At 49.0% G+C, this 20,967-nt stretch overlaps 9 protein-coding genes across 9 annotated transcripts; 3 read left to right on the plus strand and 6 right to left on the minus strand.

Moving 5' to 3' along the window:
• Positions 1-387: 387 nt before the first annotated feature.
• M437DRAFT_78280 (P-loop containing nucleoside triphosphate hydrolase protein) lies at positions 388-1,538 on the minus strand (the record flags this gene model as incomplete). The annotated part of the gene is made up of 6 exons (XM_041026962.1): positions 388-645; positions 698-783; positions 837-1,061; positions 1,115-1,237; positions 1,291-1,432; positions 1,485-1,538. 6 exons carry the CDS (start codon positions 1,536-1,538, stop codon positions 388-390), a joined length of 888 nt encoding a protein of 295 aa, XP_040876503.1.
• A 312-nt stretch (positions 1,539-1,850) lies between these two features.
• Positions 1,851-5,624, plus strand: M437DRAFT_57006 (uncharacterized protein; the record flags this gene model as incomplete). The annotated part of the gene is made up of 7 exons (XM_041023147.1): positions 1,851-1,871; positions 1,961-2,068; positions 2,125-2,300; positions 2,351-2,477; positions 2,527-3,119; positions 3,166-3,582; positions 3,632-5,624. The coding sequence occupies 7 exons, from the start codon at positions 1,851-1,853 to the stop codon at positions 5,622-5,624; spliced, it is 3,435 nt and encodes a 1,144-aa protein (XP_040876504.1).
• Positions 5,625-7,112: 1,488 nt separating this feature from the next.
• Positions 7,113-7,653, plus strand: M437DRAFT_57004 (APG12-domain-containing protein; the record flags this gene model as incomplete). The annotated part of the gene is made up of 2 exons (XM_041023146.1): positions 7,113-7,299; positions 7,391-7,653. The coding sequence occupies 2 exons, from the start codon at positions 7,113-7,115 to the stop codon at positions 7,651-7,653; spliced, it is 450 nt and encodes a 149-aa protein (XP_040876505.1).
• A 286-nt stretch (positions 7,654-7,939) lies between these two features.
• M437DRAFT_56762 (ketopantoate hydroxymethyltransferase) lies at positions 7,940-8,833 on the minus strand (the record flags this gene model as incomplete). Its single annotated transcript, XM_041023110.1, has 2 exons — positions 7,940-8,563; positions 8,618-8,833. The coding sequence occupies 2 exons, from the start codon at positions 8,831-8,833 to the stop codon at positions 7,940-7,942; spliced, it is 840 nt and encodes a 279-aa protein (XP_040876506.1).
• A 760-nt stretch (positions 8,834-9,593) lies between these two features.
• Positions 9,594-10,095, minus strand: M437DRAFT_87744 (uncharacterized protein; the record flags this gene model as incomplete). Its single annotated transcript, XM_041028700.1, has 2 exons — positions 9,594-9,854; positions 9,907-10,095. 2 exons carry the CDS (start codon positions 10,093-10,095, stop codon positions 9,594-9,596), a joined length of 450 nt encoding a protein of 149 aa, XP_040876507.1.
• A 1,459-nt stretch (positions 10,096-11,554) lies between these two features.
• M437DRAFT_69164 (uncharacterized protein) lies at positions 11,555-12,988 on the minus strand (the record flags this gene model as incomplete). The annotated part of the gene is made up of 5 exons (XM_041025226.1): positions 11,555-11,684; positions 11,728-12,020; positions 12,071-12,186; positions 12,671-12,842; positions 12,890-12,988. 5 exons carry the CDS (start codon positions 12,986-12,988, stop codon positions 11,555-11,557), a joined length of 810 nt encoding a protein of 269 aa, XP_040876508.1.
• A 358-nt stretch (positions 12,989-13,346) lies between these two features.
• On the minus strand, positions 13,347-13,751 carry M437DRAFT_87746 (uncharacterized protein; the record flags this gene model as incomplete). Its single annotated transcript, XM_041028701.1, has 2 exons — positions 13,347-13,517; positions 13,584-13,751. 2 exons carry the CDS (start codon positions 13,749-13,751, stop codon positions 13,347-13,349), a joined length of 339 nt encoding a protein of 112 aa, XP_040876509.1.
• An 873-nt stretch (positions 13,752-14,624) lies between these two features.
• Positions 14,625-15,669, plus strand: M437DRAFT_69165 (NAD(P)-binding protein; the record flags this gene model as incomplete). Its single annotated transcript, XM_041025227.1, has 2 exons — positions 14,625-14,666; positions 14,731-15,669. The coding sequence occupies 2 exons, from the start codon at positions 14,625-14,627 to the stop codon at positions 15,667-15,669; spliced, it is 981 nt and encodes a 326-aa protein (XP_040876510.1).
• A 762-nt stretch (positions 15,670-16,431) lies between these two features.
• M437DRAFT_69166 (uncharacterized protein) lies at positions 16,432-19,914 on the minus strand (the record flags this gene model as incomplete). The annotated part of the gene is made up of 2 exons (XM_041025228.1): positions 16,432-17,525; positions 17,970-19,914. The coding sequence occupies 2 exons, from the start codon at positions 19,912-19,914 to the stop codon at positions 16,432-16,434; spliced, it is 3,039 nt and encodes a 1,012-aa protein (XP_040876511.1).
• Between the last annotated feature and the right edge of the window lie 1,053 nt (positions 19,915-20,967).

Raw genomic sequence — 20,967 nt, forward strand, 5'->3', positions numbered from 1 at the left:
ACAGGAGAAGCGCAGAGTGCAAACCCGCGAAGAACGAGTTCTGAGAAGCACAACATGAAATATGACAGAAGCCTAGACGACCGGCGAGAGTTACGCTGGTCATACGAAAGGATTTGATGGGCGCTTATGATTATCGTGGATAGACAGCCTTGCTGACGTGGTGCAGGTTGTAAGTAATTTTGGTAGCTGCAAGGCTACAAGGCTGTGCTGATCACCACACTCTTCAGCTGTTGAAGTACAACTATCGCAATCCTTCGATATGAGCAATACAATCTGATCCAGTCGGGTGGTTATCTGTTCGAATTGCTTGGCGAGAGACAGCGAAATTCCGTCTCACAGTAAGCAGGTGAAAGCCCCTGCAGTGCTAACAATCGCACATACTTTGTTTCAGAACTGCAACTGTCCTCTAAGATCTGCAGCTAGATCCTTGAAAACCTGCGCTCGCAAGCTATCCGGTTCTGCAACCACTGTGGGTTTCCCGCGATCTGCGTCTTCGCAGATGCTGGGATGAAGAGGTATATCGGCGAGAAGCTTGATGTTCATCTCATCGCACTTCTTGATGACGCCTTCGCGACCGAAAATCGAATGGGTTGTAGAGCAGTTCGGACACGTGAACGCAGACATGTTCTGGACCATACCAAGAATCTAAACACAGCATTAGTGGATCACAAGGCATAACAGACACTCGTTATCGTACCGGCACTTTGACTTTTCGGAACATCTCGACACCGCGGACCGCATCTTTGAGTGCAACATCCTGTGGTGTAGATACGATGACCGCTCCTAATACTTGTCAGAAAGTCCGAGAAATGAGCTAGGTATTCGCAAATTCTTACCGTCAAGTTCAATCTGTTGCGTTATGGTCAGCTGTACGTCACCAGTACCTGGCGGAAGATCAAGGACGAGGACATCAAGTCCACCCCATTCAACCTCATGCAAAAGTTGTTGCAGAGCTTTCATGACCATGAGACCTCTCCATACAATCGCCGATGTTTCAGGCACAAGATAGCCCATGGACATAGTTTTTAATCCGTAGTTCGTGAGCGGGATTAACTGGTTGTCTGTGTCACGAATCAGCCGCAGTCTTCGTATGCTTCGGACAGGATAGCGATACTGGCTGATAGTCTCGGTTCATTTCCTTCAAGATCGAGTAAAGTCGGTATTGAGGGTCCGAAGATATCGGTATCAAGGACACCACTTCTCAAACCGCTTCTTGCGAATGCTAGAGCAAGGTTTACTATTCCCTTTTAGCTTGGGGATCGACTGAGGGAAAAGAGCGTGGATGCACACCTGACACGGTTGATTTTCCCACACCACCTTTGGCCGAAGACACTGCAATGACTTTCTTGACATCTTTTATGGGTCGCTTCTCTGGTAGACCTCTTTGCATGCGAGCTCTCAGATTTGGCGGCGTGCCAGATCTAGGCAGTCCCTGACGTGATTTAGATCAAGTCCATTAAACCACAGCTTCAACCGTGACATACCAATGGGTTCTCATGCTGCAAAGTCCTCAGACATGAGAACAATCGTTTCTGCATTTTTGTAGTATGAATGATGACCGCCTTCTTGAGAAGGAGCGCCTGAAGACGTCATGACCAATGGGGAATCTTCGGCATCGGTTTGGTTGCGGCTTCCTTCCGAAGCGTCCTGCATTCGAGACGCGTCAAGATCCCAGGAGACAACACGTCCCGCCGGTTTCGCATGGCCGCTTGATTGCTGCAGAGAACCACCATTGTCGCTTGTTCTGTTTGTTCCCATTGTTGATGCGACACGGGAAACTCCATTATCCTTAACCCACATGTCGATGTTTGCGCAAGTAATGCTGCATATAACGAGTCGATCCCGCGACAATGGAGACAGATTGGGATGAGGTAAGGCGTCGCCCAACAACTCTCATGCGACCCTGTATCCCTCGGACAGTTGCATTTTTCAAAGACTGTCATGTTCATTTGTTTTTCAGGTCGCTCGCGTAGTGCTTCCTCCGCCTAGTCCAAATGCTCTGAATACCCCAATCAGCACCTTTTCTTTTGATTCCATGCAAGAGCTGTTATGGGCTGCAAACGAATTCGTAAGATCATACTCCGTCCGTCAATGAAATCCAGTCCCGCTCATTTCATATACCAGGGACGAATAACATCATTTTACGGACCAGAGTTGCAAAGATATACTTCCTACCGAGGCCATGCACCTTCTGAAGGGCCTGTCAAGCAGATGCTTATGTGCGATCGCGGCGTGATATCAATCACAGCGAAAAGTGTGCATCTCGCATCGCGAAAAGGAGTGACTCAGTGGCATTTCAAGTAAGTTTCGTAGGGGTCCGGACAGTAAAGCAGGTCTGATCTGGTTGCAGTCAAGATGACATGAAAGATTTACGCTGCATGGCATTCACCTCAAAAGGTGTCCATGAAGTTCTGGTTGCTGGTTGCCAGGAGACCATGTACAAGATTGACGTCGATAAAGGAGTAATCACCTCCACAGTATGTCTGCATCCTACGAGCTCGATGAACTCGACTGACCAGATCACAGCTCAAAGCAGATGCGCCATATACCATGATGAAGCGCGGTGGCCAGTACATTTGTGCTGGTACAGCTGACGGGTATGTCCACTTCCTGGATCTGATCAACTACAAAGTCGCTCGGACTTGGAAAGCGCATTCGGCATTTATCAACGACATGGACGCTAGATCGGATGTTCTCGTTACTTGCGGCTGGTCCTCGAGGCCACAGCATGGGTACATGTTGGACCACCTGGCCAATGTCTTCGATCTGAAAACTCTCATGCCTCTCCCACCAGTACCATTTCCGCCAGGCGCAGCCTTTGTCAGAATGCATCCTAAGATGTCAACGACCTGCATGGTTGCATCCCAAGGTGGACTTATCTATGCCATCGACATTATGAACCCGGATGCGCCTAGCATGCGACATGCAAACGTCTTTGACACTCACATCACATCTCTAGACATAGCACCATCAGGAGACGCTCTGGTCCTCGCCGATGCCCAATGTGCCATGCATCTATGGGGCTCTCCTAACAAGATTCAATTTACCGAGTACGGCAGCCCGACAGAGTTTGCGGATCCACCCGTACCCACCCCACCTATGGATTGGTCACCGGACATGTGAGTATCACTTCAGGCTTTGAGGAGATACGCTAATCAGTACCAGCCCCTTGAACTTGATCGGTATGCCATACTATAGAGAAGTTTTGCTATCGGCTTGGCCTAGTCATCTGATATCCGAGGTTGGAGCACCACCGAGCAAGATTGATGCCGGCATACTCACCTCCTTGAAACGATCAGATATCGGGGGCTATGCGCCATTCCCGCGCAAGACACGCAGATATCAATTCGAGGACACCAGAGCCGTCCAAAGAGCGCACGACACACTTGCGGCACCTCGGTTCCTCAGCGAGCGACAGAAGGATGATTCCCAAGGCCACGAAGGCTCAAGACGGATGTCGGATGCACTTGAGGCACTTGGTGACTTGGCTCTTGGTGGTGCAACCAGAAGAGATGTTCCAGTCATGTATCGAAACGTCGAGATCAAATATAGTAAATTTGGTGTAGACGACTTCGACTTCGAGTTAGTTGTCTCATGCTACACTGGCCTATCCTTCACTGACACGATGCAGGTACTACAATAAGACGAAGTATTCTGGACTGGAGACTCATATTGCCAACTCATACACAAATCCGCTCCTACAGCTTTTACGCTTCACGCCAACAATACGCAATCTAGCACTTCATCACACGGCCACTTCCTGTCTCTATGACAATTGTCTGCTCTGCGAGATGGGTTTCCTAACAGACATGCTAGAAAAAGCTGCTGGTATGAACTGCCAAGCTAGTAACTTCCTCAAAGTGTTCAGCAGCTTGTCAGATGCATCGACCCTAGGCTTGCTCGAACAATTTGCCGCTGCAAACAATCCACTTTCCGTCACGATACAAGCAGCAAACAGATTCTTGCTCAAGACGTTCTGCGATAGCTTCCGGCAGCTACCTCCGCACAACAGGCACATGGAGCAATCTCTAACGACAGGCGCATTGCTAGCAATAAGATGCGGGCATTGCGCCAACGAAATGCTCAAACCAGGCGAAACACTCGTCCACGATCTGGTGTATCCGCCTAAACCACTAAAACATCACCCACGCATGGCGCCACCAAGACCAGCATTTTCTCAAGTCCTCAAGGCGAGTGTTGAACGTCAAGATCAGACTCGAGGCTGGTGTGATCGCTGCAAGCGGTACCAACAACTCAGCACACGCAAGACAATCCAGAGCATCCCCAAAGTTCTGATGGTCAATACAGCCATTCATTCGCCAGACCACAAGCAGTTATGGTCAACGCCTGGATGGCTGCCTCAGGAGATTGGTGTTGTGGTTCAGAACGGACAGTTCTTCTGCTACGAAGGCTCTGATCTCAAGTATCATCTTCAGCGTGGTTTCTATGATATCATGGTCTACGAGCTTGTTGGAATGGTCGTTGACATCAACAGCGCGGACAATCAAAAGTCTCATCTGGTGTCATTGATCAATGTCGCGCCGTCTTCGCCTGACCCAGCGGATCAAGACCAGTGGCACTTGTTTAATGATTTCCTCGTCAGATCTACGACTTCTGAAGAAGCACTCAGATTCGATATGAATTGGAAACTGCCTTCCATTTTGACATATCAAGCCAAATCGGCATCTCATGTCATTGATGATTCTTGGAAAGAGAACCTCGATCCATCTCTGCTTTATTATCTGCCGAGAGGGCCGCACAAATCACCCGACCCAACAGTACTACGCAACCTTAATCCCACCACTGAGCTTCCTCGAGCAGGGATGCCCTGTGCAATCGATGCCGAGTTTGTTGCTCTTTCAAAGGCTGAGATCGACATCAAAGCAGATGGCACGCGCGAAACCGTGCGGCCTCCTCGGCTTGGCCTCGCGCGTGTATCGGTGTTGCGAGGTGCAGGTCCCTACGAGGGCCTTCCGTTCATCGATGACTATATCGCCAGTTCAGAGCCTGTGGTTGACTATCTGACCGCGTATTCAGGCATCAGTCCAGGCGATCTCGACCGTGCTGTCAGCAAGCATAACTTGGTCAATCTGAAGGTGGCCTACAAGAAATTATGGCTGTTGCTCAACCTGGGAGTCGTGTTCGTCGGCCATGGTTTGCCTAAAGACTTCCGTATCATCAACATTCATGTACCTCGAGCCCAAGTTGTTGACACGGTCGACCTCTTCTCGCATCGTCTGCGCAGTCAACGTCGTCTGTCGCTACGTTTCTTGGCTTGGTATCTGCTGAAGGAAGAGATCCAACAGGACACTGACAAAGGTCACGACAGTGTCGAAGACGCTCTCACAGCACTCAAGCTCTGGCGCAAATATCAAGAATTCATGGACGCTGGGATCATCGAAAGCATGCTCGACGACATCTTCGATCGCGGCCGAGAAACAAACTTCAAGCCTCCATCAGTCTATAAGACAGAAAGAGAGAATGGAGAATGGAGACCCGAAACACCAGGACATATGAGCGTGCCAGGTACACCGGCTAGAAAGACGGTTGGACTTGCGCTGCTTGGAGGCTCCAACCAGACTCCGCCTATCAAGAAGGACATCTTTGGGAGCCCGATCAGGTAGAGATGTCTCTTTACTTGCACATACACCGTCATTGTTAGCTTGTCTTTGACTCAAATGAAAATAGTATTTATGCCAAGATGTTGCAGTGCTAGTGACAAACCAACTCCTTCGTGCGTTTCAATTGTGGACCTGGTAGGATCTTGTGACGTAGTATCCATCAAACATTAAGCGGTCGACTTGAGACCACTACTGCATCTTCAAGCACCAACATATGGGACATGGAACCTATTGATGCCTACCCTCTGGCCCTCGATCTCGCTCACGAATGGGACGATGCAGCGGACCGCAAAATCAAAGCCAGCATTCGATCTTTCCTGAATCACTCCATGCAATCCGCTCATGAGGTGGCAACTGATATAAGTTCTGCTCTCAAGCCCGAAGACAATGTCGGTGGATTCCGCGATGAAGTCGAGGAGATATGTGTCTATATCAGCAAATATCTTCCAGCAGACCACGTTTCTCAAGACAGATTGGTCAAAATTGTGGAAGCATTGAGGGAATTGCCGCAAAGTGTTGGCCAACCGAAGTGGCAGTACATCTTTCAAGATGGTTCTTCTACGTTGGTAGAGGCGGAAGGTACGCAAGAAGTGTCGACGAATTATTGTCAGATATGACTGACATGATTTTCTTATCCACGACAGACGCCCAGGATCTCTGTCGTCTACATTTAGACACATCAGGAAACAAAATCAGACGCACATACTTGCGTAATTTGCATGCTTTTATGGCTCGACTCACCCGTAACGGAGTCAGTGATTGCTCGTATCAGGCGTTGCAAGCCATCACACAGGCGTTGGAAAGAGCGGATCCACCTATCACTACTCGTACAATGGACATGTTGGTTGTATATGACTGGGTGCGGTTGGCTGGTCACAAACTTATGGAAGCAGAGCTCAAGGATACTCGGATTGGCGGAGAGCTCTGGAATACTCAGGAGAAGCCGGGTTTTTCGAAGGAGAGGTGGAAGTTTTGGATGAAGAGACTTGGAGACGTTGAAGAAGATGGACGGTATGAAGTTGAAGCTAGGGAGGCTGCCGGCAAGTCGAGGAGGATCTTGGGGAAGTTGATGGATGGTAGATGACAAAGATTGGAATTTATGAATCACGAACGATGTAGAGGCAGGGTCACCACTGCTACAACATATTCCGAGACCATCTTGCTCCAAGGCCGCATATCACGCCCACTGGGTAGACAGATGAATTCATAGTGGCCCAGATGTATGTTGTGGATCTGGAAGAACAGATATCTGATGTCTTGGTTGTGATATTTGTGTTTTCAACTTGCCGCCTGAAGCTGTTTGGCCGCAACCTCCACTCGTGACTTCCTCGTTCATCTTGACAACAATCAACACATCAGAAATCATCCAACACGAACAAATATTTTATACCCATTGCAAAACACGCCAGCTACAAGCAGCACATCCACCGGCCACAAAAGAAGCTCAACCCATATACACCACTTTCAAAACACAAGCCGCGCATTACAAACATGGCTTCCTCACCATCAATACCCGACACCACAACAACAGAACCAGAAGCAGAAGCAACACTAGCATCAGATGAATCTCTACAAACCGACATGCCCATGACGATGGCAGCATCGGTGGTATTGGATCATTTACCCCGCGATGCACATACCGCACTTTCGAAAGCAGGACTTTTGGACAAGGACAAAAGTAAGATATCACCATTCTACCCAACGCCACCCATCTCTTCCCCTCCATCTCAGTTCCTAGTTCCGTCCCAAAGTCCTAACCTCTCTAAAAGTCCTCCTCCACTTCCGCCCCGGCCCATCAACCCCTCCTCTCCGCAGCGGCCAAAAATACAAAATGTCTTCGTCATTACACTTCGACGCAGTTGTGAAGTTTCTACGCAAGAAGTTGGCGTTACAAGCACATGAAAGTGTGTTTTGTTATGTGAATCAAGTGTTTGCGCCGGGGTTGGATGAAGGGGTGGGTAATCTTTGGAGGTGCTTCAAGACGGGGGAGGAGTTGGTGGTTACGTATTGTGTTGCGCAGAGTTTTGGTTGATGCTAAAGAAGGAGGATGGGCAGGAGGGATGGTCGTTGTGTTAGGTTGGGTTTGAGCAGGCGATGGAGTTTTGGTGTTGGTAGCATGAGATTCATCAAGGTGTTCACAAGGTCACAGAAGCACAAGGCAAAGAAGATAGACGTCAAAAGAGAGAGCGCTGCGTGCGCATGGATACAGAAATTCTAAGTAGTATCCCGACTTTAAATAATGTACATCGCCAATGAGGGTATATACGCAACAACACAAATCAGCCCCTTGAACGCCGCACAAGACTCCCCCTTAATTTTTAGATATCCTCCTTCTCCTCACCAACCAACTTTTTGAACTCGGCAAGCTCTGCCTGGGGCATAGGGTATGTATGCTCAACAGCAGGGTATGCTCGACTCTTGACTTCCTCTTTGTACTGCTGGATTGCCCTTGACGACTCACCCCAGACATCTCCGTACTTCTTGACAAACTTGGGTAGGAAGCGGCCAGGAGGGAAGTTGCCCAGCATGTCGACTTGAACAAGCACCTGGCCTGAGCAGCCGTTTCCAGCGCCAATGCCAATGGTAGGAACGCGAAGCTTTTTCGTAACCAGAGTTGCAATCTCAGCTGGCACGGCCTCGACGACCATTGCAAAAGCACCCGCCTCTTGTACTGCCAATGCATCTTGTAGCAACTTGATTGCGCTTGCGGTTGTCTTGCCTTGGACTCTGAAGCCACCAAGAGAGTTTTGTCGTTGGGGTGTGAGACCGACGTGAGCGAGGACAGGAATACCGGCGGATGTGATCTTCTTGATGGTGGGAGCCATCTCGGCGCCGCCTTCGAGCTTAATGCCATGGACGCGGCCGGCCTTGACCATGGTGATTGCGGATTGCAGGGCTTGGTCGGGTGAGATCTCGTAAGTACCCATGGGAAGGTCGCCAACCTGTTGTGTATCAGTCAGTGGAAGGAGCAGGAGAATGGAGGAGGGGAAGCATACAATGAAGGCAGATTTGGCACCCCTGGCAACGCTACGACAGTGTAGAAGCATCTCTTCCATGAGGACTTCGCTGGTGTCGTCCATACCGAGGGCTACCATTGCCAGCGAATCGCCAACCAGGACGATGTCAATGCCTGCCTGGTCGGCGACATGTGCCGAGGGAAAGTCGTGGGCGGTAATGACAGTGATGGGCTCGTTCTTGCGGTACAGCGACATGATTGTTGGTAGTGTGACCTTCTTGCGAGCGGGCAACGACGAGCTGCCGAGAGGAGAGTGCGACGACTGGCGGATGCATTGGACAGGCTGGAGGAGCCTTGCTGGAGCTGCCGGGCGCATCATTGGGCAAGTGACTGGTCTCATGGCGCGAAGCATGTTGGCGGTAATAGACATGGTATTGCCGTTGGTATTGTCGTTTGGTCGCAGCGACGGCGAGGTTGTAAGGAGGGTAGTTGGCAAGCGCTGCAAGGTCAAGACAAAGAGAAAGGAAGGAAAGGTCGAGTCGCCCGGTCGCTCATCTCAGAGGCATCCCTTTTTGATTAACAATTGGCATACTGGAATATTCATGCGAGGCCGTGAGAACATCCAACAGCGCTGGGTCTCGGGCCATCTTTTTTCGAATCAACAGATCGTCCAGCCCCAAGGCCGAGGCTCGTGCCCAATCCCGGACCCCGCCAACCGAGGGGCATCCGGCAACAACCTCCGTCCGACCTCCTTCCATATTCCATTGTATAACATCTACTCTAACAACTTGGAAAAGAAAGCAATTCGACTTTTGAAAAATTGGCATTCCTTGTTGACTATCCGAGTCCGGTTGACTTTCCCTCTCTGACCTTGTACCCACTTCGCAACTCGGCATATCCAGCATCGTTCTTTCCAATTCCGACCATCGGCATGACTATCCAAGTAAAACATCCTTTCCAGGCTCTAAGTGCTCTCAATAAGCTAGGAGCTGCTCACCGAATCTGTTTGATCCATCTCAACCCTTCATGAGCCACTCGAGCTTGCGAATCTCGCCTTCAGCCTTCTTGTTCTCTTCCTCCCAGCGAGCAATGCTCTCAGTAAGCCAATCGTGTCCATCGCAGTAGATCGCTCCAACACACTGGTCGATCTCTCCAGACTTGGGTTCTTCCACCGACTTGACGGCTTTGTGGTAGAGCTGGTAGTTCTTGAACTGGCGCTTCTTGCACTCGTTGGCCTTTTCGATGTCGGCCTTGCGCTGTTCAATTTGTGCTTTGATCTGTAGTGCCTGTCAGTCCAGATGCTCTATGACGTGACATAGGAAGTCCTACCAGGTTGATTGAGATCTGAACAGAGTCGTTGATCTCCTTTTCAAGTCCAGCCACGACTGGCTCCATCTTCTTGCTGATGTTCTCGAGTATCTCCTTGGTATCCTCGAGATAGCGTTTGGTTGTGCCTGACCTTGTTCGAGTTTCTGTAGACTCTGTGGCTTTGCTCAGAGCGCGACGGACGTCCTGCATGCTTGCTTTTGATCAGCATACTGTGGTACACTCTTACGAATAATGCTCACTTTCTGGTTGGTGAAAGTTGTGATTGTTGTGGTTGAACGTTTAGAAGAAAGGAGGAAGTCGCGCTCCCTCTTAGTGCACCTTCCGACGGAGATTTTCGCAGTTCTGAGAGTGAAAATCAAGAAAGTAAGTTCGCTCATTGCTTTATCATACTTTGAATAACAACAACACGCAATCCATGCATGGAAGAAAACAGAATAGTAGCAATGACCCCGAACCTTGTTCTCGATCGAGTTCCAAGCAGTCTCGAAAGCATCAAAGAGCATCCACGGGCGTGCTCATGCATTTGCATCTTCGCAGCCTCTTGCCTACAGCGATCGTCATTTCTCTCCATTTTGGTCTCGTCATCCTCAGTCTCATCTTGACCTTGCAATCCGCATTCTCCGATTTGATTCAACTGCACAGCTTCTGCAGCTCCGCTTTGAGCTCTTCGATTCGAGCAGAATCTGTTGTCACCTGAAGCTGAAGGTTGAGAACCACGACTCGAATATCAAATTGAGCATCAGCCAAGATCAATTGCAGTGCCCGCTCATTCTCGCTCATCATGCCGTTGCTTGGATCGTCTGGGTGGAGTTTGCGGCGCATGAAGTTGTTGAGCTGGATCTCATGGGTCTTTTCTCGCTCGGAGAGATATCGAAGGTGTGTGCGGTTTTCGTTCAAGGCTGTTGTCAACTGTTGGTGTGTCAAGGAAGTCTCGGTCAAGCAGTTGGTGCAGAACCATACGAGTCTGATCTCTGTCGTGATGGTTGCTTTCTAAACGGCGGCCCCGATCAAATTGTTCATGGCCCATTGAGAAGTAATGTCGGACTGCTCCATTCTGTTCTCTGGTCAGAAGACTGCATGATCAGTTGAGTCGCAATACTGACTTGCTGGTGAGAATGCGATGATAAGGATTGCGTTGGTTGAGATAGAAGTGCGTAAGTTGTGTGTGTGAGTTGAGAGATAGAAGTGCTCAATTTGTGAGCTGAGAAGTCCAAGGTCGCAAAAGCAGAAAGTCTCACAAGAGAAAGTCACGACCAGCAAGTGCGCCTGCCAAAAGAATGCAAAGTGAAAACCAAAAGCTGTGACTGCCACTGACCGGATTCGAACACACGACCAGCAAAATTAGATGCGTTACACCTAATATTCCCGGCTCGTCTTACCTACTAGAGATGTAATTATCGAACAAGTAGGGAACACCGGCTATTCCGCTCAGCCAAACACACCGTACGCATCATCTGGCTGAGTAGGTGAAAGCAAGGCAACTTTGGAAATCTATATAGTCTGTCTCAGTGACGCCCTTGCCTTGTTGTTGTTTCACATGTGTGGCTGTTTCTTATCAATCTACCAAATCTCTTGCACTTCGGCTCTCTCTTTTGTTTTTACTCTACGGTGATGCATCCATGTCTGCTACAACGGTGTGGTGTCATGGTCACGTTGAATTGAGTGAGTCAATGTTTTCAATCATGTAAAAGAGCAGAATCAATTGATGTTGTCTGCTCATCTCTTTTCGTTGTCGTTGGCCAGTCCTGACGATCCTCGCAGCAGTACGAGCAGTACATCTAGCAGGTCTTATGTCATAGCCTTGCCACTACAACCTCTTACTTTCCCTCCATGGACTGCTGCTCCAGGTTCTTGTCGATTTTATTGATCAGTTTTTGCCAGGCCTGCGAGTCTTTGCCCTGGCGCTCACGCTCCTTCTCGAGAAACTTGGAAAACTTGTCGAGTAAGTCTTGAACCTTCTGCAAGCTCTCAAGAATGGATTTATCAAGGTTCATTGAGTAAAGCTCATGGTTCTGGAACAGCTTGCGCAGCTCGTTGTTGACGGTTTGGCACTCGTCGATGTTGTCGATGATGGCAATGATGTGAGATTGAGCCAAACGTAGTTGATTACGAGCCTATTTGAGATATCAGCCTCAGAAAGCACAATCGAGCAAGGTTGACCAACAGCATTGGGGATACGCTTTCGAGGTCCTTTTTCGAAGGCGGCAACCACGTCTTCCGCAGTCTGGGCCATATTGAACAGCCTCAGAGTCTGGAGCGGCGGCACTCGCGTTGTCCATCCTAAGCCATGGTCAGAGACAGCGAATCATATGGAAACGGTATGACTTACTTGACTCTTGGAGCAGACGCGGTCCGAGGATGGATCAGTAGTGGACTGCGAAGGAAGACAGATAATTTCGTCTCCAGCAAGTGTTAAATAAGGCGGGAGGCTGCAGATCTCGAGAACGATCTGTGCTTTTCGTTGTTCTATCACATTCCGTACAGAACCGGAAGACGCAAGACACGCCTATCTTGGGTCCATGATGCGTTAAAGTAAACGAACAAACAAGGTTGCCATGGAGGGCAAGACATAACCTGATGCGATGAGCCATCATGAGGGGATTCTTAGAACGCTAGCTAAGTTTCCCAAACATTGTTTCTGAATTCCCATTGATACCTGAATAGTGTCTCATCAAGGGTTCATGGGACTACATGATATCTTATGTCTCTTTGAGTTCACTTCATGCAGAATCATCCCCAAGCGTAGTCCTAGTCTCCTGCATACGTTCTTTGTACAAGTGCTTGAGAAAGTCATCGTCTTTCATGAAAATCTCTTGAACGTTACGCATAATCTCAGTCATGGCTTTGTTTGGACCTGATGAGATGCTCTCAAAAGTTTCCCACATCTTGACGACTTTGGACCACTCCTTGTCGCGATTGTCCATGTGCTTGAGTAACTATATGAAGTTAGCTTCAGACTCTTTGTCAAGCCAGGGAAACCTACCTCCAGGAGGTACGCCTTCGCAGCTTCAGAGAGCTGGAGGTTTTCCAATTCCTTGATGACGTGCTGCATACTGTTATCTGAAGGATTGTGAGAAGCCATTGTGAGAAACAATATTCGATGGAGAGGTGCAAGATTCCCGAGATGTAGCTTTGTGTTGAAATACAGCAACGAGTAACGCGAGAAAGACAAAGCCCTTTGTCGCCGAGTCTGAGACCAACGGTGTTAACCCTGTCTCAGTCAAAGAACACGACATGTGGGGAGAGACAAGCGGATGCGAGGAGTAATACTGAAAGCATTGATTTGAGTCATCATACTACTCAGGATGAGCCTGTTATAATGCCGGTGCTGATGACACCAAAAAGCATGGTAATTTGCGACTGATCGTTGTACTTGTATTGTTACACAAAACACCTGTGAGACAGGCCGATCTCTGATAACACAAAGCCGACAGAGAATTCTAGTCTAGCCCTTGCGCTTTCAGGCCTGGCTTCATCAGCTCAACCAACGATTCCAGCTCCTTGAGATTCGCAGAGGCTTCCAGCTTCTTCGAGGTCCAGCGAGCGATGTCCTCATGCAACTTGAGCAACAACTCTGAAGCACGCTGAATGTCCGATTCGCGTTGCTTGATCTAAATCTCGACCTTCTCAGACAATCAGCTTCGCGAATCACCCAGAGAACATCCTGTAGATTCCACCTTCTTGATTTGATTCTTCGTTTGGAAATGCCAGGCGAGAACAAGATCGTCCGAGATCTTCAGCGTGTGTCTGATGAGTCGTCTGATGTCCTCTTTGGATAGGGTCGTGGGATTTTGATCGGGGTCGAGCTTCGCGGACTCCTCGGAAGCAGCCTTAGGAGGTTCCATGCTGCAACAGAATAAGCATGTCGGCATTATATTACCTCCTGAACACTTACTTGGACTTGAGTGACTGGAATCCGGGCAGTATGGATAGGACGCTGGACAAGGTTTACGGCTTCTGGACAAGATAATTGACAACAACAGTGAGCGCAGAGAACGCCGATTTATTAGTAGGCAAGATTCAAGATCGCAAACAACATGACCACTAGCTCCGAGCGGCTCGAACCATAGTCCAAACAGATAGAATGCATCAAGCCGTGCAAACAGCTGCTGTTGTCCCAATGGTTCATCGATTGAGCCATCTCGGTAACTGATATTCGATATCCACAGTACTTGTTTCTCAAGATATTGGATATCGAAATTCAGTCTCTAAAATCTCGCTGTGTTAAGCTTTAACAATTGATGTGATGGTCACTTGCAGATGAAGCTGGGGAAGAAAGGACGGAATGGAGGTCAAGAGTGGATGAAGCAAAGATCTGCAATGCACCTGCCCATTTGGGGACGAAGCACCTGCAGCTCTCGACTGAGGGGTCTTGGAACAGGGATACGTTGACCTTGCGCTTTTACGATAGATCAAGATCTATTTGGTGCCTGCAAGACAAGACTTTCGTGTTTTACCAGTGGTAACCGCATTGTGCGGTGCGACTGAGCTCTTGAGTGCCAACTACAACAGGAGCTTGACAATGGGAGATCAGAACGGGTCCGCGTGCGGTCGAACATTAGACCGAACCGGACGCATCAGTTGAACCGATCGAGTCAATGCTTGGTTTGGCTGTATATAAACGTCCATAGACCGCATATTTTGTTCTCCATGCCCTTGAAGAGTCTCAATCGGCTTCGGGTATTCGCCCAGCTTTGGACATCTAAGATTCGAGATCAATGGTGGGCCCAAATCACATCTCGAAAGTCGCAGTGGTTGGCGTAGGTATATTCCTTGCGCATTCTTGCTCAGCTTTCAATCGACTGATACATTGATGGTGTTTAGGCTGGAGGCAATTGTGGCAAGCATATTGCAACAGCGTTAATTGCTACAGGCAAACACACCGTGACGGCTGTGACTCGTGAAGATAGCACAACAGAGCTGCCAGATGGTCTTCACGCCGTCAAAACGATTGACTACGAGAATTTATCGACCCTAGTTGCTGCATTCGCGGACCAAGACGCTGTTGTCAATACCCTGAGTGGTTATGCAGCATCTGATGCGCAGGAGAAGCTCATTGAAGCTGCCATCGAAGCTGGTGTTCGATATATACTGCCCAACGAATGGTCTCCAGACACAGCTAATGAATCCTTGGTCAACGACGTGTTCCCCTTTGCAAGCAAGCCGAAAGCACGCCAACAAATTATCTCCAAAGGCGGCGATAAGACTCAATACATCGCAATGACGACTGGCTTCTGGTATGAATGGTCGTTGGCCATTGCTCCAGCATACGGCTTTGACTTTGCGAACAGATCAGTAACATTTTTCGACGATGGTGAAACAGTCATCAATACGTCGACATGGCCGCAGATTGGACGAGCTGTGGCGGCGCTCTTGAGCCTCCCAATCTTGCCAGCCAAGGGGTACGACAGATGCCTGTCCGATCTCGGCAACCAACAAGTGTACATCTCTTCTTTTGTCGTTAGTCAGAAGGATATTTTCGAGTCTGTGTTGCGAGTGACACAGACCGTAAAAGGGGACTGGAGCACAACTTACGAGCAAAGCAAGCAACGATACGCCAATGGTCTTGAAGAGATCAAGCAGGGAAAGAAGGTTGGATTTGCGAAGATGATGTATACTCGAGTCTTTTATCAGGATGGCTCCGGCAACTATGGCAAATCCAGGGGCACGTTGAATACGTTGCTCGGTTTACCTCATGAGAGCTTAGATGAGTTTACTGCTCTGGCGATTGAGAGGTCAAAAGGACCACAGTGGGCACATTGAGGTAGAACAACCAAGAAAGAAAACGTAGCACTACTCGAGAATCGCTTTGACGAGGAACAATGTCCGTTCTGAATATCAGAGATGGCCTCCAATTACACTTCCATCGTCCTACATGTCTCCTCTTCCTCGTATTCTTCCTCATGTTTTCCTGTCTTGCGTTCCTCGTATTGTTCCACATCGTCTTCCTCATTTTCATCAACCCCTCATCGCCTCCTTTGAATTTTTCGTTCACCTCGTGACCTGCTTCTCCAACGTCTTCATCTACCTCAACTTCTTTCATGTCCCCATTACCATCTTAACAATGAATCATATCTCGGCTGTATGATACTGCCATCATGGCTCGAGAGTGTCCGTAAAGTATCCATCATCTCTCGGAGTTGTTTCTGTATTGAAGGACAAAGGAATAAAAGCAGTCCCGATGCGGCTTCAGTAGGGTGAATTCGTCCACTTTCGGAAGACAAAGACTGGAGCGAATTCAGCCCCGGCCTACAAGAGCTGAGCCAATGCTCGCTGTCATAGTAGCAGTTATGGAGATGTTGTGTCCCTTGAGTGGTCTTTACAAGTGCAAAGAAGTGAGATAGTGCGGAGGGGAGAATTAGATTTTGTTGTTGGGGAAACGAATCAAGAAGGTTGGTGTGTTTTGTTTACCACTTTCCGAAGTTCGGAGGCAACAGAAGTTGAGGAAAAACAATGAGGTCTGCCATGTTTGCAGAGCAAGAACGATCAACAGACTTCTACATCGAAAATACCATCACACTTTTCTTAAGCTTCTCTCAACCACCTCCTAACGTCAGGATCCAATCTCCTCGCACGCCTCGACTCCTTGAACGCATCAAACATCACGAACTTCAACTGTCCCCTAGCCAGCAAGTTGTCCTTGCCAAATGTCCTCAACATCTTTCCTCTAACATTATGAGCAATCTCCCATTTCAAGGGTGAGACCGCATCCATGTTAGGGTAGATCCCATCTTCAACATCATCCGTCAATTGCTCTGATTCTTTGATGCCCTCTTTGATGATCCTGACCCACTGACGGCCAAGTTTGGTGTCGCATTCGTATTCGCGTTTGGAGTTTGCGATGTGAGTGTAGCGACCTAAGCGGACATCTTTGAAGACAAAATGCAACTCCAGACGATCAAGATGTTCTGGAGGATAGGCATCAACGATATCGAAGAGAAAGCGGATGTTCGATGCCGAGACCCGGGGAGAAGTGTATTCGCCTTCTGCTGCTGATGCATTGAAATTCCACATGATGAAGACTTCATAGTGGACACATGTTCGGGTGTAGAATGTGTGCTCGAGATTGAGAAGATGACGCTCTTGTTGGTTTTTGTAGGCGGCAATTTCAGCTCTGGTGGGTACAGAGTTGCCTTCAGATTCTCCTGGGCCGTAGTGTTGCACCTGCCGCGCTGACCTCCACTCCACTAGCCAGGCCTGAAACTCGTCGTTGTTGATATCGTAAGGTGGCATATCGTTCCTCGGATCGAAAAAATTGGTTACGAATATTTTGACGTTGAAGTTCGCATTGATCCATGGCGTGGTTACATCACCAACGACAGGATCTCGTGGATCAAGCAGTGTTCTTTCTCCCGGGATTACCAGGTCCACCAGGGTCCAGTAAAAATCTATCCAGTCCTCACCACCCTCGCGGATCACATCGGGTGTCAGATGATTCTCATGGTTGGTGATGTCCACTGTCTTGCATTCTTCGCCCAAGGCCGGTCGGATTACAAGTGTTTCCTCTAGACAGTCGAGACCAAGCTGGGTGGTGAGATCGAGTTCAGGAGTTGGAACTGGCCCGAAGTAGAGAGGAGCATCGGGCGCATCGTGGGTTTCGACCCCATCCTCCATAATTGCTGTATACTGGTGTGAACAACAAAACGTCGAACGCAAGGCAGTTCGGACGATCTTGAGCAAGATCTGACTATGTTGTGTCAACCAACAACTTTTCTGTAACAGCCGCATCCGGCTGCGGCATTGTGACTCTCGAAATCGAGGCGCATGGGTACAAAGAGATGCAAAATTCACGACGCTGCACCAAAGTAGTCGTAACAAAGAGATCATTATTGTTGAAAGAAGTACCCCTCGCCTGAATTCGGCAAATCCGGAGCACTTCCTCGAGCTCATCGAATACAGCACTGATCGAAAAATTGTCATACTTGTGGGCTGTGGATTTTTGGGAGGTGTGAACTATAGTCTGTGCTGCAAATGTGATGGATATGGTGAAAATGGTTCTAAATGCTACGCCTGAACCCTCTCCTCTTCTCTTAGCATCATCGAAACGAGATTGCTCGAGTTACTTTGCAATAGCTCGGCACCATATTTTATGTAGGCTTGGCTCACTGTTTCTGCCTTTTGCCGCTTGAAGCTAGCCACGAGAGCATTGTAATGCTCACTCGTGCGAGAGACAAAAAGTGATCGCTGGCCCAACACCGACAATTGAAGCAGGGAGGAAAACAACTCCATATCAGCACCAGGGCGCAGCACATATAACCATCTGACCAAATCTCTTGTTTCGGCATCCACTTCGCAATCAGAGCTGACACAACTGAGCTCTTCTGCCAGCACCTGTTTTGTGCAATGAGTGATGACGGCGACTGTGCAATTAGCATGACAAGTTGCAATCTCATCTTGGGAATTATTGCTGGACAAGGCGCTGCCATATCTCAGCAGTTCTGTGACGAAGAGGTAATGAGCGCTAGGGTAATAAAGCCATGCGTGGTTGAGCCATCGCGTGAGTTGATGTTTTTGGTCAGTCGCGATAATGTTGTCCGTCGTTAGGCGTGTCGTATCCTCATTGTGGTAAGATATGGTATCGGGAATTGTTGGTGAGAGTTCTGCTTGTAGATTGTGGAGGAGCGTTTGATGTCTTTCATGAGAGAGAGTCGGGCGTTTGTTGGTATTCCTAGGCCTGGCTTCCAGCGAGTGCGAGGGCTGTCTTTTGCGACTCGCGGAGTCAGGAACACAGTCGACGATATCGCTCGGAGAGTTGACCCGGGCCGGAATATTGACATTGTCCTTATCCAAGGCACTTTCAGTAACAGATGAGGCGGCCACTTGTAAAGATGGCAGAGAGGTGTCTGTCGCAACTGCTCTAATCTGAGCTGTCAAGCGGTCTCGAGTTTGAGCCAAAGGTGATTGATCTGGGAAACCAGAGAGGAATGTGGCTGTGTAGTTGGATGACAGTGACTTTTCTGGTGTTGCAGGCGTAGGGTCGCGCACCCGAAGAAATGCTCTGTCTACTCCAGGCAGAGTATTCTCTGGCTTATCAGGGCGAAGCTGTTGGGAGTGAAGTTGCGAGATAGATCGAACAGGTGAGCTGTGACTTGGAGGTGCCGTCGCTGGCATTCCCTGCTCAGATACAATGGTACGTGGCGGTGATGATCCGCATGGTACTGTGGACGCGGGTACATGATTTGGCACGCTGTTTGGCTCATAAGGTGGAGGCGGTTGCGGATCGAGGGGAACATGTAATTCTTTCTGATTCTTCTCAATTTCGCTCTCTCTGCCTGAGGAATCCTTGTCTCCAGCTTCTAGCCACCCCTGGTCTGCCCATAAATTCTTGCATGCTGAACGACCCCCAGGATAAAAGCCCTTGATGTCGATTGAAGGAGTAATAACAGGGTGTCCTCCCATTAGTATGTTGGATACGTGCTGGAAAGCTGTTTGCCTCGATTCATCTAGGTTGGTATACAGCTGGAACGATGACGTCTCAGACAGCGACTTGAGTTTACGAAGTAAGTTCATTGCTTGAGGCATAACGTTCGCCCTGCACTGGAATGCAGGCATGATAACATCACTTGTGTGAGAGCCAAGATACAGAGACAAGTGTAGCAGCTTGGACTTTGCAGACTGAGTATCGCTGGGCATATCGAAGAGATGTTGTGACAGGTTGTTTCCTAGACAATCGTAGCCAACGACAGCAGATTGTAGTTGCAAGGTGGTTGACGGAACGACCATGAACATGAGTCGGCCTTGACGACGAGTCCTCTTTCTGACTGGCGACACTCGGATACGGATGGTCAAGGTCACGAACAGCTCATGTGTATCTTGGTTCATGCCAACCCAGAGCCTGAGCAAGTCACCACAGCCATTTCGGTCTAGTGGTTGGCCTAGAGTGTCCAGATCCTCAATCGAGTTGTTGTTGAAAAGAGCGACGACAGGGCAGTCGGCGATAACCCACGACAAAGGACCGATCGTATTGAGTTTGTCAGACAAGGCATCTATATCAGCTTGAGTAGCCATTTTCAGCCAGTATTATCTGTAAGGTCAGCGAATAAATAATGGAAAGATCGAGATACTCGTGTCCCGCATCTATCAAGAGAGGGAGATGCGCAACCCACCCACCCAGGCTTCGGTCGGATCGAGCAGCCTTGACTCTTTTTGTACAGCGAACCGAGCGAATAAGAAGGACGGCAGCAGGTATTGCCACGAGTATACGCACTGGTCGGGGGCCACGCTTGCAGACGTCAAGGAACGGGACCACAGACACAACAGACTCTCTGACAAGACTGCAGCGACGCGTTCGGGTTCGACTTGGACAGCAGACAAGGATGGCGCGCTCACTGTTGGGCGGTTACTGGTGGCAGGCTCGGCTGTGTCGCGTCTCTCGGTGGCTGAACGGCGTTGTCTTGCTGAGTTGAATGAATACTCGGAAGTAGCGATGGTGTAGTGACATGAACCAATTCAGAGTTGGTCAAGTTGCAGTCGACGCCGTCGCGTGCTTGAGCTGTCTCTGTCGCCAGTTCACGTGACGCCAAGACCCACTTTCCACTCGCGCCTTCTTTGCTGCCATTGGACTTGCCAAACCGCAACCAAGACTTGATGAAACACAATGATATCTTGTCGCTCTAGAATTCTCGAATATGGCGCTCGAAACACGATGGGAAAATTGAGTCGGCAGCCGTAATCGAACATCTTCAGATCCTTTGTAATGATCTATCGCTCGATTACTTCGATTGCAAACCAGGCCCTCACTCCCATCTTTGTCTTCATTCCAGGGAACACCGTTCTCTGAGTTCGTACGATTGATTTCGGCATCTCCTGGTCTTCTACCAAAATATCTCCATCGTCTGAGATGAGCACCGCATCTATGATGTCAAATTTGTTTATGTTGCATTGTTCTTCTGATAATGAATGATGGCTGTTGAAGTCGAGGAACGTATGCGAGCAATTACGACCAAATCGGCCGAAACTCAACTCCATCTCGTCAAGTGTTAAACCAAAGAGGGCTCTTTGAGAATGTACCCATTGACCCTCAGATTGGCTGCAAACAGCCCACAGTTCATAGGCGCTCTG

This window comes from Aureobasidium melanogenum (assembly GCF_000721775.1).
Source record: "Aureobasidium melanogenum CBS 110374 unplaced genomic scaffold scaffold_25, whole genome shotgun sequence".
Lineage (NCBI taxonomy): Eukaryota > Fungi > Ascomycota > Dothideomycetes > Dothideales > Saccotheciaceae > Aureobasidium > Aureobasidium melanogenum.